At 43.9% G+C, this 13859-nt stretch overlaps 1 protein-coding gene across 2 annotated transcripts in view; it reads left to right on the plus strand.

Moving 5' to 3' along the window:
- The window catches only part of Fyco1 (FYVE and coiled-coil domain autophagy adaptor 1), a 66697-nt gene extending 55002 nt beyond the window's left edge, over positions 1–11695 (plus strand). For both annotated transcript variants that reach the window (XM_052186856.1, XM_052186855.1), the window contains exons 16-18: positions 3533–3743; positions 6495–6604; positions 8621–11695. In XM_052186856.1, the coding sequence (XP_052042816.1) occupies positions 3533–3743; positions 6495–6604; positions 8621–8696 (397 nt within the window). In that variant the 3' untranslated portion in view covers positions 8697–11695. The remainder of the gene's footprint in view (positions 1–3532; positions 3744–6494; positions 6605–8620) is intronic.
- The last annotated feature ends 2164 nt before the right edge of the window (positions 11696–13859 follow it).

Here is a 13859-nt window from a genome sequence, read left to right on the forward strand (position 1 = left end):
ACTTGTTTGTGAAGAGCTGACAGCAGCTCCTGTCACACCTGCAAAGATGTGGCTACGGTTTTTCTAAATTGCCTCATATCCAGCTCTTGGTCTATAGAGCTGGATGAGATTTACCCTGAGGTGGTCTCCTTTCTTACTATGTGGAAGATTCATGTTAGGAGTTGCTCTTACCCACAGTTTAGTCTGTTGGAGTTAGCTGAATTAGAAGCATGACTATGTGAAAGGGCAGCAGCACCTTGTTAGAACCTTTGTAGACGTGCATATGTTCTTCAGGAGGGCTGTCGTGGAGTAGGAACCCGCTAGTGCCTTATGCATATCCCTTTGTGGAAGTAGGAACCAGCCAGATCATACAGACACTGGCGTTTTTCCCCGAGCCCCGTCCTTCCTCTTCTGTGGTGAGCTTGGCTATCTCATACCAAGCTGTAAGCTCTTATTTTCTCCTTCCTAGGTGTTTTAGGCCTGAACCCTTATATCCGTTTTAACTGCACCAGGAGCTTCAGTTTGTATTTTTTTATTTTTAAAGCATAATTTACATACATTAAACTAGCCCTTTAAATTGTATGATGGTTAGATTTTTAGTAAATAATATAGTATCATAAAAAATGACTAAAAAAATCAGTCTGTCACTAAAAAGTTCCCCATGCTTCTTTATAATCTTCCTTCTCTGCCTCTATTCTTTTTTTTATTTTAATATTAGTTTTTGTGTTGTCAGTGGTAGCTTTTTGATTTGTTTTTATACACACACACACACACAGCTGTTTTACCTACATGCTTATTTGTGCAAACCTGACTGGTGCGCAGAGACCAGAAGAAGACATCATCAGATCCCTGGGATTAAAATTAGGCGGTTGTGAGCTACCACATAGATGCCGGGAATAGAATCCTGCTGAACAGCCTCTCCAGTCCCATTTTGTTGTTTGGTTGTTGTTATTGTTTTTTATTGTAAGAGCAATGAATTTTTGTTGTAGAAAACAGAAATAATCAAACTATTTTGATCTACCTAAATACTAAACAGAAACAGTCTTTATTTGGGAGTAACACTGAACTGGGAGTCAATATCCTAGTTATCTGTGTGACAAATGAGAAACTGTTAGAGAAACAAGAGGAAGTCTACTGTTTTGAATCCTTAGCTACCATGCTCCAGGACAAGGGTGAGGTCAGTCCACCATTAGACACACAGCCTTGCAGAGATATGTTCTGATATATGCAATTGCAGGAGCCTTTGTGAAAGTTTGTTAGTTTTAGAAGACTTCTGTGCTAGCTCTTATGAGCAGGCATCCTAAGAGTGAGATTTCCTCCTTGACAACCTGATGCTTTTCCAAAAAGCTGTGACAAAAAGTGACTCCAGTGATGATGATGATGATGATGATGATGATAGTACAGTGCAGGCTTTTTATTTAGGGGAGAAAAACTTGGAAGGGGTGGGAGTCTCTGTAAGAATCGGAATTAGATCCCACCCCCTGCTTATAAAATGGAGCAAGTTTAGGGCAGAAGAGGTTGGGGGAGGGGAGCAGCACTGAAAATATTCTCACTGCTTTCACCATGGCCATCTATCTCCTTTTATAGACGCATATATTGGTAGTCTTTTGACATGAATTTTCTAAGTTTTTGCTTACATTATTCTTATTTGTTTCTTTTATTTTACTTTTTTGAGATAGGATCTCAAGGAGCTCAAGCCTAAAACTCACTCTGTAGCCTGAGGTGACCTTGAACTATTGTCCTACTGCCTCTTCCTCCAAATGTGGGTTATAGCACTTAAAAGCTTTCAAGGTTTTGTAGCTTTACTATAGCTTAGCCACCATAGAGTCAGTTTTTCTGGTGATAGTCCCAGTGGCTGTATTGTCATCGCTGAAAAGAACCATTCACTCTTCTACTAACATTTATTCATTACTACATCAAGCACATTAGGATACAAAGAAGACAGAAGACCCCTTCTGGGGGCAGATTTTATGTTGTGCTGAGTAATGACAGACAATGAACAAGGAAAATAAGCAAACAAGAAAATAAAACGTGATGTTTGAAATAGAAGAATGTAACTGAAGAGTACAGTTAGAGGAGAGAGGGATTTGCAGTTACATGTAGACTGTATTACAATGGTATGACCTGGAGGGTGTGAAAAAGTTGCTAGAGAGCCACCTGAGGGAATAGTATTTCAGGCAGAAGGAACACCCAGAACAAAGCCTTTAAAAAAAGATATTGCTACTAAGTTAAAGGTGTTAGAAATAAGTTCTGGAATGCAAAGAAAGAGAAAGAGACCACCACACTAAATGAAGTGTCTGGACAAGGCAAACTTTATTCTTGATGAAGGGGGTGTGCATCAAAGAGCAAACACACAAGAGACAGGAAGTGTGTTTGCTATTTATTATAATACAGGTAGAGACTGTGTCTTTTCCCTATTGGCTTAATTCAGTTGGCTAGTCTTACACAGCACCTAAAGGAAGAAGGAGAAAGAGGTCCCTGTTCAAAGAGAAAAGGGTCCCTGTTCCTGGCCATCAAATTTCTGTAATATAGTAGTGAGTCTTTGTGTAAACAAAGCAAAAGTATTATTAGAAGGTAAGTAAAATTTGCATATAAGTTAAGATGAGGAAGATAAAAAGACTTGAAGGCAATGTCCTAAATACAAATTTTGTAGTATTTGATAGAAAAGACACATATTTAATATTTCTTAACAAGAGTATGAAAAAGAACCAGTGTAAGTTGAAGCAGAGGATAAGGAAGACAGAAAAGGAACAGAAGTTCATATCAGTGGGGCCTTATTAGTCATTGTAAAAACTTGGGTTTTAATATGAGGGAAACAAGAATCCAAAAATCATATTTAGAGCTGAAGAGTCACTTTATTTACATTTGAAAAAAGGATTGTGTTGGTTGGTTGTTGTATAAAGAAGACATAGAGCAGCCAGGGCAGAAACTGTGAGGCCTGTTTTTGGGGGAAGATATCATAAGAATCTTAGAAGATGACTCAGAAGTCAGGAGCACTGACATCAGGGTTGCTGCAGGTGACCATGTAAGGAAAACATGGTTGTTCCCATTCTACAGACTTGGAAAATAAAACTTAAGACAGTTGAAAAAATATGACCCACACAGCCCCTCCCACATAATCTGCAAAGAGAGACTGTGGGAGATATTTCTAATTAGGTGAAAGGAAGAGGCGGGACCTAAAGGGATAGAGAGGGTGGCTGAGCTATGGGGCAACCTTACAGGTGTAATAGCACTAAATCATTGAACTCAAGCCCTGCCCATAAGAGACTCAGAGCAAATCAGGCTGCCCTGTGCCCACCCACTCCCTCCCCAGTTTCCATGAGCTCTCAGCTCCTTGTGGGCAAGGCTGTCGTGTATCTTTCACAGCCATGATTCAGTGTCAGGACCTATGCCAACTGTATGACAAGCACTCAAACTAAAGCTTTTTTTCTGAACTGAGCATGTCATAAACATGTTAGTCAGGAATGCCCAGGCCTAACCTACCAGAGTTTCAAATCTCCGGTTACCTCAGATAATCCATTAAACCAGGTCTGTCTTTGAACTTTTATTTTAGGATCAAATTACCCCTCACTGTAGAAGAGATCACCAGCTTTGGGGAGGGCAACAGGGAGCTGTTTGTGAGGTCTAGTACCTACAGCCTGATCCCCATCACCGTGGCTGAGCCGGGCCTTACCATCAGCTGGGTCTTCTCTTCTGATCCCAAGAGCATCTCCTTCAGTGTGGTCTTTCAAGAGACAGAAGACACGCCACTCGACCAGTGCAAGGTAGGCCAGGCTCCCTACCAGGGACCTTAGCACACACTCCAGGTGCCTGGGCAGACCTTCCCCAGAGCAGGCAGAGCACCTAAAGCTTAATTACCTTGGGGAAAGATGACCCAGAGTCAAGTTCAAGAGAGTTGTCTCACATGGCTGAGGATTACTTCTGTGCCTCATGTGTTCCGTTTGACCTTCGGATAGAGCTGTAGGTAAATCTCAGAGACATGCAAGATATAGGATTCTGTTTAGTGATAACCTCTCACAAAGCTCTCCCGAGCAGGATTGGAATGCTTTGGGAAGTATGAGCTCCATCTCCAGTTATATTGAATGTTCTATATGTTGCCTACAAGGTCAACAGCAAAGGAAGCCCCACTATGACTTGGGCAGTTGAGCTTGATAAAAACCCAGACTATTCTAGATTAAAAAATGTTGGCAGTGCAGAACTGCACTTCTTAACCATGTGGCTATACACTATAAACCCATGGAGAGCCTTTAAACCCTAATCGTTAGGCCAAAGCCCAGACTACTAAATCAGGGTCTGCAGGTGACCTTCAGCAACTCCAGTAGACAGCCCATATTGAGTAGTCCAGAGGCACAAAAGGGCTGTTAGAATGCAAGGCATAGGACAAGGGCTAACTAGAGCTTAGGGGGTGCTGGTTCACTGTGGATTGAGGAAGAGGTATTTCCATACCAAGCATCTTAGTATCCCATGTTTGTAAGGCAGAGAGGAATAATAAGAGTAGAAATGCAAGTTGAATTAGAAACCTGAGGAAAAGAAAGAGTGGTGAAACCTATCAGATGCATTGGGCTGGAGCAAAAAGTGAGTTATAGGCAGTTGATGTCCTATGTTGTCAACTGGCAGAGGCTTTTTTGATCTACCTGGATAGAAATCAGTTATGGGTAGGCAAGAGGCTCTTCACTGCTGAAGAGCAGCTTTCGGCAACTTTGATTTCTCTATGTTTAGTAGCAGTAGGCAGATAAAGCAGCAGCAAGTGACTCTCTACTGTCATAGTCCTGCAGACCTCAGGTGCCAGGCCCTTAGCTCTATATGTGCCTCTGAGCTACAGGCTTCTCCCTTGCCCTGTTATCTACCCATCAATCATCATGACAGATGGATTTTAGGGTCCTGGTTCAGCCAGCCTTGTTCACTGTCCTTTCCCACGGTGAACACAAGAGGGCATAGTAAGCCCATGTCTAGAATACTTAGCTGTTCCTCTGCCCTTCCAGGCCCAGTTCACCTGTCAGCAACAGAAGAGACTATTTTCACTGCCTGTGGTACCCTGAAAAGTCATGAGCCTAGACAGCCTGTTTCCAGGTCAACGTCTTTAGTGCCTATTCAGGGGACTTCTCACATGCCCTTGAACAGCCTAAGCCTTGCAGAAAATAGATGGCAGTACATAGGTCTCATAACAACATATAGGAACCTTGTTGGGTCCTTGGACAACTAATAGTTGAGCTCTTACTATATCCTAGATTCTGTAGAGTCTACTGGGAACAGAGGACAGAGTGAGATACAGGCTAACACCCAAATCTGTTCTTGAAGCATTCTAAGTATAAACAGAGAGAGACCTGAAAAAAATCAACACCTGTGATTTCAGTTAGAAATCACAATATGGGTAGGTAAGCATTATAGATACACCTAGAAGGGAATACTGACCAGGAAAGGGGAAGCCCCTGTGCCTATAGTAAGGCCACACTATAACTGTCTCATTGCAAATTAAGGGGGTTGGATAAAAGTAGTCACTTCTGACATCATTTGCTATGTTAGGAGCTCAAGGGAGCTGAGAGAGAGAGAGAGAGAGAGAGAGAGAGAGAGAGAGAGAGAGAGAGAGAGAGAGAGAGAGAGAGCACTTGATGGGCTATCAAATTAGAATACTGCTATCTCTTCCTGTCACATCTTCAGTTTTATTTTCTTTCTTTAGTATTGGGGAAGAGAGGATACATTCATGGAATGTACATGGAGACCAGAGAATAACTTTATAGAATCAGTTCCCCTTCTTTCACCTTTGTACATAGTTTCCAAGTCGGGCTTGTAAGACAAGCTTCTTTACCTACTGATCCACTTTGCTAGCCTATATAACTTCAGTTCTAAGATTAGGCCTCTGCTTTAGCACAGGTAGAAGACCTTGTCCCAATGGGGATAAAGTTGACCATCCAAGAATTAGCCCTATTCCACACACTGCATGTGCAGATTTGCCCTCTAGGGAAAAAATTTGTGAATAAACAGGAGGCTAAGAATCAGGCTTGGAAAGATAAAAATTGCACAGTCTAGCCAGGACCAGACAAGAGAAGGGCCCATGGTGATACCATGTGAGAGGCCTTGGGTAGAACCATGACTGCCTTTCCCCAGAGGAAAATGAATGCAGGAGCTTTATAGAGAGCCTGGATGTCAATATTGCCAGAAGGACTCAGTGTCCTATGAGTACAAAGAACACCACTAAGGCCTAATCGAGGCATCTGGTCAAATGAACATTTAGAATTAGCCCTGGCTTCCTGAAGCATGAAAGTTCTGTTTCTTCAGGTGGTGGAGCAACTTGACACCAACAGAGTCAGGGATGTTGGTGACTGGCTCATAACTCTAGAAGAAACTCATACCCACCATCCCTCTGCAGTGAATGGAATAGGTGACACCACCCTTGCCAGGGCCAAGTTCTAGTCCCAGCTCTGGATATCTATGACGTCACTCAGAGTCCCAGCCTGCCTAGAGGACTCACACGTCCTCAGCGTCTGTGACCCCCTTCTCGTTGCTCTCCCTACCAGGTCCTCATTCCTACCACCCGATGCAATTCCCACAAGGAGAGCATCCGGGGCCAGCTGAAGGTCCGAACCCCTGGCATCTACTTACTCATCTTTGACAACACCTTTTCCAGGTGGGTACTTCAGTCAGTCATGGCATCTCATGCGTCCACCTGTCTATCCTGTGTCCACCTGTCTATGTATCATTGCCTCTATTCTCTTAGCATTGAGAAAGATACTCAGAATCAAGACTTAGTTATCAAAGTTTTTTGTTAGTGATTCTGTAATTTAGACCCCTCTGCTCTGTTCACTGCTCATGGTGTATTTTATAAAGCAAGTCTGTCAGTTACTTTTCTGTTGCTGTGATAAAACACCACAATTGAAGGCAGCTAAAAGAAGGAATTTTAGATTCAAAGGCAGAGTCCCTAACAGCAAGAGGCAGCCAGGGCAGGAAGCGGACAGATCTTGTCTTTATTCAAATTCAGAAAATAAAGAGAGCAAACTGGAAACAGGGCAGGCCTATAAATTCTCAAAACTCACCCCCAGTGATATACTTCTTTCAGCAAAGCTTGACCTCCTAAAAGCTTCACAGCCTGCCCAAACATCACCACCAGCCAGGCACCAAGTGTTCAAATATGTGAGCCTATAAGGGACATTTTTCATTCATTTCCAGTAGTAGACCAACACTTATAGGGTCTTATCATACAACAGCCACTCACTGCTGCCATACAGCTTCCTCCTCATCTAGAGAGCTAAGGACTGGACGGTAGAATAGTGATGCTCTAGGTCACGTGGCTAATGGAGGTGCCAGGCCTGAGCCAAGCCCCTGGCTCTAAGCTCGCCTCCTTCTAGTTGTGCTCACCTCTCTAAGGTTGCATCCTACTGCCACGCCCGTCATAGAAGGACTTTGAGAAATCCAGGAAAAGCCAAGAGCACCTGAATATAAAAGAAAGAAATGAGACCAAAAAAAGAACAAATCCTCTAGGCCATTCTGTATGTCACAGGAGCAACCTTTGCCATCTTGAGCTACCCAGTTGCTTTAGGCAGTACTGAGACTCAGCAGCAGGCTCAAAGGGTGTGATCTCAGGAGTGGTCAGCACAAAACTGTAAAAGGGAATGATAGGCAGGTGGCTAGACAAGGGAACAAGACAGAGCACCCATATAAACAGCATCTGTCCTGTACATAAGTACATTTGTCCCTAGGGAGGGCTTCTGGTTTCCAGATACCTTCTTCACTGAGGCTGTCTCTTGAAGCAGACCTGTCTTGCCTGTGACTATCTGCCTCCCTCACAGGCATTTGGCTTTTAGCAGAGTAACTTGATAGAATACTCTAGGCAAAAATTATTCCCATACCCTACCTCAACTCCTGAGGCCTTGAACTCTCAGGCCTGTGGACAGGGTTGTCTACTACCCAAGAGGCCAGAAGTGACCTTCCCACTTGTCCTGTGTTGCCCTGGATACTAGAATTCTCTGACTGAGTGTGCAGGACTTTATGGGTTATGGGTAGCCTTTTCAGGAAGCCGTCTATGGAGTCACTTAACAGTGAGGGGCAGGTATAGGAAAGGGTCTGTGTCCATATAGCCCTGTTTTTCCTGCTGCAGCTCTACTTTGCCATTTGTCAGTGTCTCACTAAGCCTTGATCTTGGCTACAGAGAGAGAAGTGACAAGGGCAGCATGCAGCCTCCCACAGGCTCCTGGGAAACCTGGGTGGTATAATGCACTGAAGAATGAACTCTGCCCATGGCATATGAAGATTAGACCTGATATAAACATCCTGTACATTCTGGCCTCTGCTGAGACATCGCATGACACCTAGTTCATCTCCTCATGCAGTCCTGACCGCTGGCACCTCAGAGCAGCTAAACAAGTGAGGCCAGAGACTTGCAGCCCAGCTCTTCGCTCAGGCCCCAAGAAGCCCATAGTGAGAGTACTTGGGCCTTGTGAAGGGAGAAAACTATACTAGACTAGATGGGCAGATGATGGGATAGGGAAACAAGGAACACTAACATGGCCCATGAGTTGTCCAGTCCCCAAAGGCTGGTTCCTTCGAGACTTTGGCTCCTACACCCAGCCAAGCAGTCAGTGGCATGAGACCCCAAAAGAAGCTGCACTAAAAGTAACACCTTCATTCTCCATTTTTGTTTCTTCAGATTTATCTCCAAAAAAGTATTTTACCACCTGACTGTTGACTGGCCTGTGATCTACGATGGAAGCGATTTCCCATAGCATCAGTACCTGAACTTTAATTAGCTCTTCATCATCCACAGGAAACACTACTACTACTCCTCGCCTATCTCATTAAACATGTACACACACACACACATACACACAATTTTAAATATTAAAAAATTAGAAGCAAAGGAAAGAAAATGAGCTGTGCCCCAGCTCAGCAGTTCTGCAGCTTGGCAGAGGCCTTGGGCTCCGCAATGTGCTTGGCTCCATGCAGCCATTACTCTCAGGTCCCAGAGCTCCTAAGAACAAGGTACAAGACTCAACCTTTTCACCCAAAGGGACACCATTAGCCTCACCTGGGATCACACTTGGTAACAATCTACTGTGTGGTATTTTTCAGGCCAGAAGTAGTCTTGATAGTGTATCTACTCTCAACGGCCAGGATTATCTCAACTGCCCTGGCCACTTTGTGAAGCCTTGGGTAGTTCCAGGAAAAAAACACTACAGGGCCATCATGTCAGAGATGCCCCATCCCCTAATTTCCCCATAAGTGGGGGCTGCTTCTTCTACTCAGCAACTTTGGGGAGGCCTGAGTTGTGCTGTTCTCCTGAGCCTTTGTCTTCTCAGGGGCTTTGCTCAGCAAGGCCACTCAGCAGATCTAAATAAACACACACACACACACACATACACACACACACACACTCAACCAGGGGTCTAGGAAAAAGCAGCTACTACATGAAGGCTTCAGCTTTGCATATGGACAGCAGGAGTGCAAATACAGGCTAAGTTCTCTACAGTGGCAGCAAAGCTCATGTGTCAGCCTATAGCCCTTCTTTGATTATAAACTAGAGTCTTTGCCTCAACTGCAGACAGTTGTTTACTACTGAGCAAAACTGGTGTGAGAACTACTTTCAATACCTGAAACCTTTCTATAAAAAGTATTTGGTAACTTAAGAAGTGACATCATGGAAGAAAAGGACATAACTTGTATTTGCCCTCCATCTCCCAGTCACTCCCTCCCTGTTTGCCTACTTCCTGCTGTCAGTTCACATCTGACACTGCAGGCAGTTTACTGTTTCTTTTTCTAGGACAGGCAAATAGATAGTTTAGATAGCTTCCTGATCTCTATAGCCCTTTTTTTACTCCTACCACCAAGAATTTACCCTTGATGGCAACTTTGTTCAGTGTGAGGCTAGCATGTTCAGCTGAGCCTTTGAAGACTACCCTGGGTCCTTGTAAGTCTGTTTGTAGCCTAAGATTGCTGAAGGCCAAGTCATCTTACCTTTGAACCCTTCTACCCTCTTGCAAATGGAATGCTGAAGCCAGCTTGTTTGCTAGGCCAACAGCATCCAGCACCAAATAGGATCTCATTTTTATTGCTTGACTTTTCCGGGGCATATTGGAGACACTGGTCAAACTCATGGCCTTCTGCTGGTGTCACTGCCACCGTCTTCATCAAGAGCCATCATTCACTAAGTTGCTATTGTGTTGGTGGTCTAGGAGAGGCCTGAGACCTTACATTTTTAGTTCATCCTGAACTCTGTCACTCATCAGGAAGCCCATGTGGTTCTTGTGAAGCTCAGACCTTGGATGAGAGGCTCCAGTGCTGACAGCATATTACTACACTAGGCATGTACAACTCTGTTTTTAATAGTATATTTTTGTGCTAAATGGGCTTTATACCATACATACTCCAATTTGCTGAGCACTGGGTTACTAGAGATCATTTGGCCCTGTGTAAGTGTGCCTTTCATACATAGCTTTATTATTTTAAGTAGTTCCCAGTTTTACTGGGGTTCAGTCATTGGAGTACATTTTTGAAAACTGCAACTGACAACTGAAGAATCACTAAGGAAGATGGTGGCCCAGCTGGACTTAATTACACTAAAGATCATAAGGAAACATCCTTGAGATCTGGGTGATTCTTTTCCTAAGGGCAGCCTCTCCTCTAATGGCTCAGCCTCTTCATAACAGTCATGGCAGTAGTGTTGCCAGCTGCCTGTCCGCCAGTACCACTGAAGCACTGCTAGACTTCACCCAAGAAATAAACTAGCCACCCAGACACAGGGGGCATGTGTCTGAGATACAGTGGCCCTCTGTGTCTGAATGGACTTTGAGAGTATTGCTGATAGAAGTACCCAGGATTCTAGCTAGTCCTAGACCAAGAGCAGGCAAAGGAATTCTCAAACAGGAATCTGGAACTGAAAATCTCCATATCGTTTTGGAAGTAGAAATGAAGAGCCATATATAAATAAAGATGTTGTTTCTGAACAATTTCAGTTGTCCCCTCCCCACCTCTCCACCCCCCCCACCCACCCCCACCCCCACCCCCGGTAATCAAGCCACTCCTCGCCCAAAAAGAAGGAACTCTTGTAGATATGGTTTGATGTTCATAGCATCATAGCGTTTTTGTTTTTAAACTCAGACTTGGTGGTTCGACCTGTGAGAATTCTTTAAACTGAGAACAAACATTCTTGGCTCACAGGTTTTGGAGAAGGAGGCAGAGAGGAGACATCTCTGACTCCTCAGAACCAGGGAGTGCAATACAAAGACAATAGAGTGCTGCTCACATTAACAAAAACCAACACTACTTGGTAGAATCTTAGACAATTTCTTCGTCTCATCTCATTTCTTCTAAGGAAATAGGAAAGTTAATTCATAATTTCCTTTTCCCTCTCAAGCACTTTTTAAATTTCCAGAGACCTCTGATCAAGGGGCATTTTTAGAGCCTTTTGAAGTGTATTTAATCTCAATGTTTTTTTGGTGACTGCAGTGACACTGAGCCTCCACGGGAAGGCTTGACAGTTAGAGTGCACTTTAATTCATTAATCCTCACTTCATGTGGCCTTATAAGGTAATGGGTCAAGGAACCCATTTCATTCTTACCTGCCAAAGAGTTACACAGAAGCACATCACACACCAGCACTTCATCTGCACAAAGGGATGAGACTTTGGTATCCCTAAGTAGACTTCTTTAATAGTGTGTGCTATGCCATTTGGAAATGTTTTTTTAACCTCAGGTTTTAAATAAAACAAACACTGTGGCATTTGGAGTCGCCTTGTCTTTTATTCCTCTGACAAAAATAAGTTGTAAAATGAGCGACAGAGCTACCCAGCAGGAAGCAGAACATCTCTCAGAGGCCCTGCAGTGTGACAGATAGGTCCTGACAAACTTCTGGTCCTCTCTGAGGTACTGAGACCTGCCTGAGCCTGTGATTCCTTCCACCTATCATCCTCTGCCATTCATAAGGCTCCAGACCTTCTCTCTCATGGCATCAGACTGCTCAAACTTTTCAACCTGCCAAAATAATATAAAAACAAAAAGCCACACATGGCTCAAGCGTATTGTCCGTAAGCATGTGGCGCTCCCGCCAGTGTGTGCTGCATTTGCTCAGCAGCAAGGAGGCTGGAGACAAGCCCAGAGAGTTTGAGCTGCACTCCCACACTGTTCCTAAATTGGTGCTCAGTTGAGATGACCAAGGACTCCATCCCTTGAGTACCCCATGCCACAAAGAACACCTCACCAACCACTCACCCCCAGCCCCCGCTGCATGTCCTGTTCCCTTCTTCCAGTCTTCCCTTGCCTAGATTTTCGTGTGCTTGCTGCTTGGATCATTCACATTTTTTCTATAACTCTTAGACTCTCCCTCAAGGGTAAGGAACTCTTGTCACCTTCATCATTATCATCCCCCACTTTGTGAAACAATAAGTTCATAACAAAAGGACTAAAAGAAATACTGTGCCAGTAAAAATCCTAGTCAGAGGGTGTGTGTCTATGTGTATATGTGGAGGCCAGTGATTGATATCCGGTGTCTTCCTTCAATGGTCTCCGCATCATTTTAATACTGTGTTTTTCTTGTATGTATTTGTGTATACCACATGCATGTCAGGTGCCCATGGAGGACAGAAGAGGTTGCTGGATCCCTTGGAGCTTGAGTTGCAGATAGCTGCATGGGAATTGAACCTGGATCATCTGCCAGTAGCCAGAACGAAGGGTTCTCTGGTCCTTTACTGTATTTTTTGAGCAGGTTCTCTCTCTGAATCCAGAGCTAAGCATCTCCCAGACCTCCAAGAACTTCTTAAAACTATGTGTGAGCCGGGCGGTGGTGGCGCACGCCTGTATTCCCAGCACTCTGGGAGGCAGAGGCAGGCGGATTTCTGAGTTCGAGGCCAGCCTGGTCTACAGAGTGAGCTCCAGAACAGCCAGGGCTGTACAGAGAAACCCTGTCTTGAAAAAAACAAATCCAAACAAAACAAACAAACAAACAAAAAACTATGTGTGATTATTTCCTTAGATATTGTACAAAGCCTGTGTTTCCTGTATTTGTTCCCAAACTCTCCATCACAAACCACAGGAGGAAAGCTTGGAATTGTTTTCTGATTAATATGCACTTACCTTCAACACCCACTAAGTCTCTGTCAGAGGGTCATTTGTGTAATTCATGACAAACATAGATTAAGCAATTACACTGAAAGTTCACCCTGCTTCTCTCTTTGCTCCTCCCCTTCAGCACCATTATAATTTCAGGACAAAATGTTAGAACTATGACATCAAATGAGCACTCAGGAGCAAACAAAATGCCACCTGTGTTGTGCTATGGCTGTAAAGGCGTATGTTGTAGTCTGAATGTGTAATGCTGTGACTGTAGGTGCATGTTGTTTTCTGGATCTGTAATATTGTGGCTGTGTAGGTATTTGTTGTGGTCTGAATGAGAATGACCCTCACAGGGTCATATATTTAAATGCTTGGTCTGCACTGGGTGGACTGCTTAGGAAGGATTAGGGGGTGTGGCCTTGATAGAGGATGTATGTCACTAAGGGTGACATTTCAGTGTCACCCTCATTTTACTTTGATGTTTCAGAAGCCCACACCAGGCCCAGTCTCACTCTGCTGCATACCTGTAGATCATGCATAAGCTCTCACCTGCATCCATGCCTACCTCCATGCTCCCCACACTGATGATGAACTCTCTTGAGACTGCAAGTAATTCTCCCAATTAAATGCTTTTTCCTATAAGTTGCCTTGGTCGTGGTGTCTCTTCACAATAATATAACTAAGACAGCATAGCTTATACTTCTTGCTCATTCGTCTGAGTTTCTCAAAAGGGCAGATATCTGGATCTCCTAGAAATGGCAGTCAATGATTCAGATGGCTCTGACCTTATACTGACCTTGGTTTTGGGAGCGGTGCCTATCATATTTGGGGCTCACTTATCA

This window comes from Apodemus sylvaticus, chromosome 7 (assembly GCF_947179515.1).
Source record: "Apodemus sylvaticus chromosome 7, mApoSyl1.1, whole genome shotgun sequence".
Taxonomy (NCBI): domain Eukaryota; kingdom Metazoa; phylum Chordata; class Mammalia; order Rodentia; family Muridae; genus Apodemus; species Apodemus sylvaticus.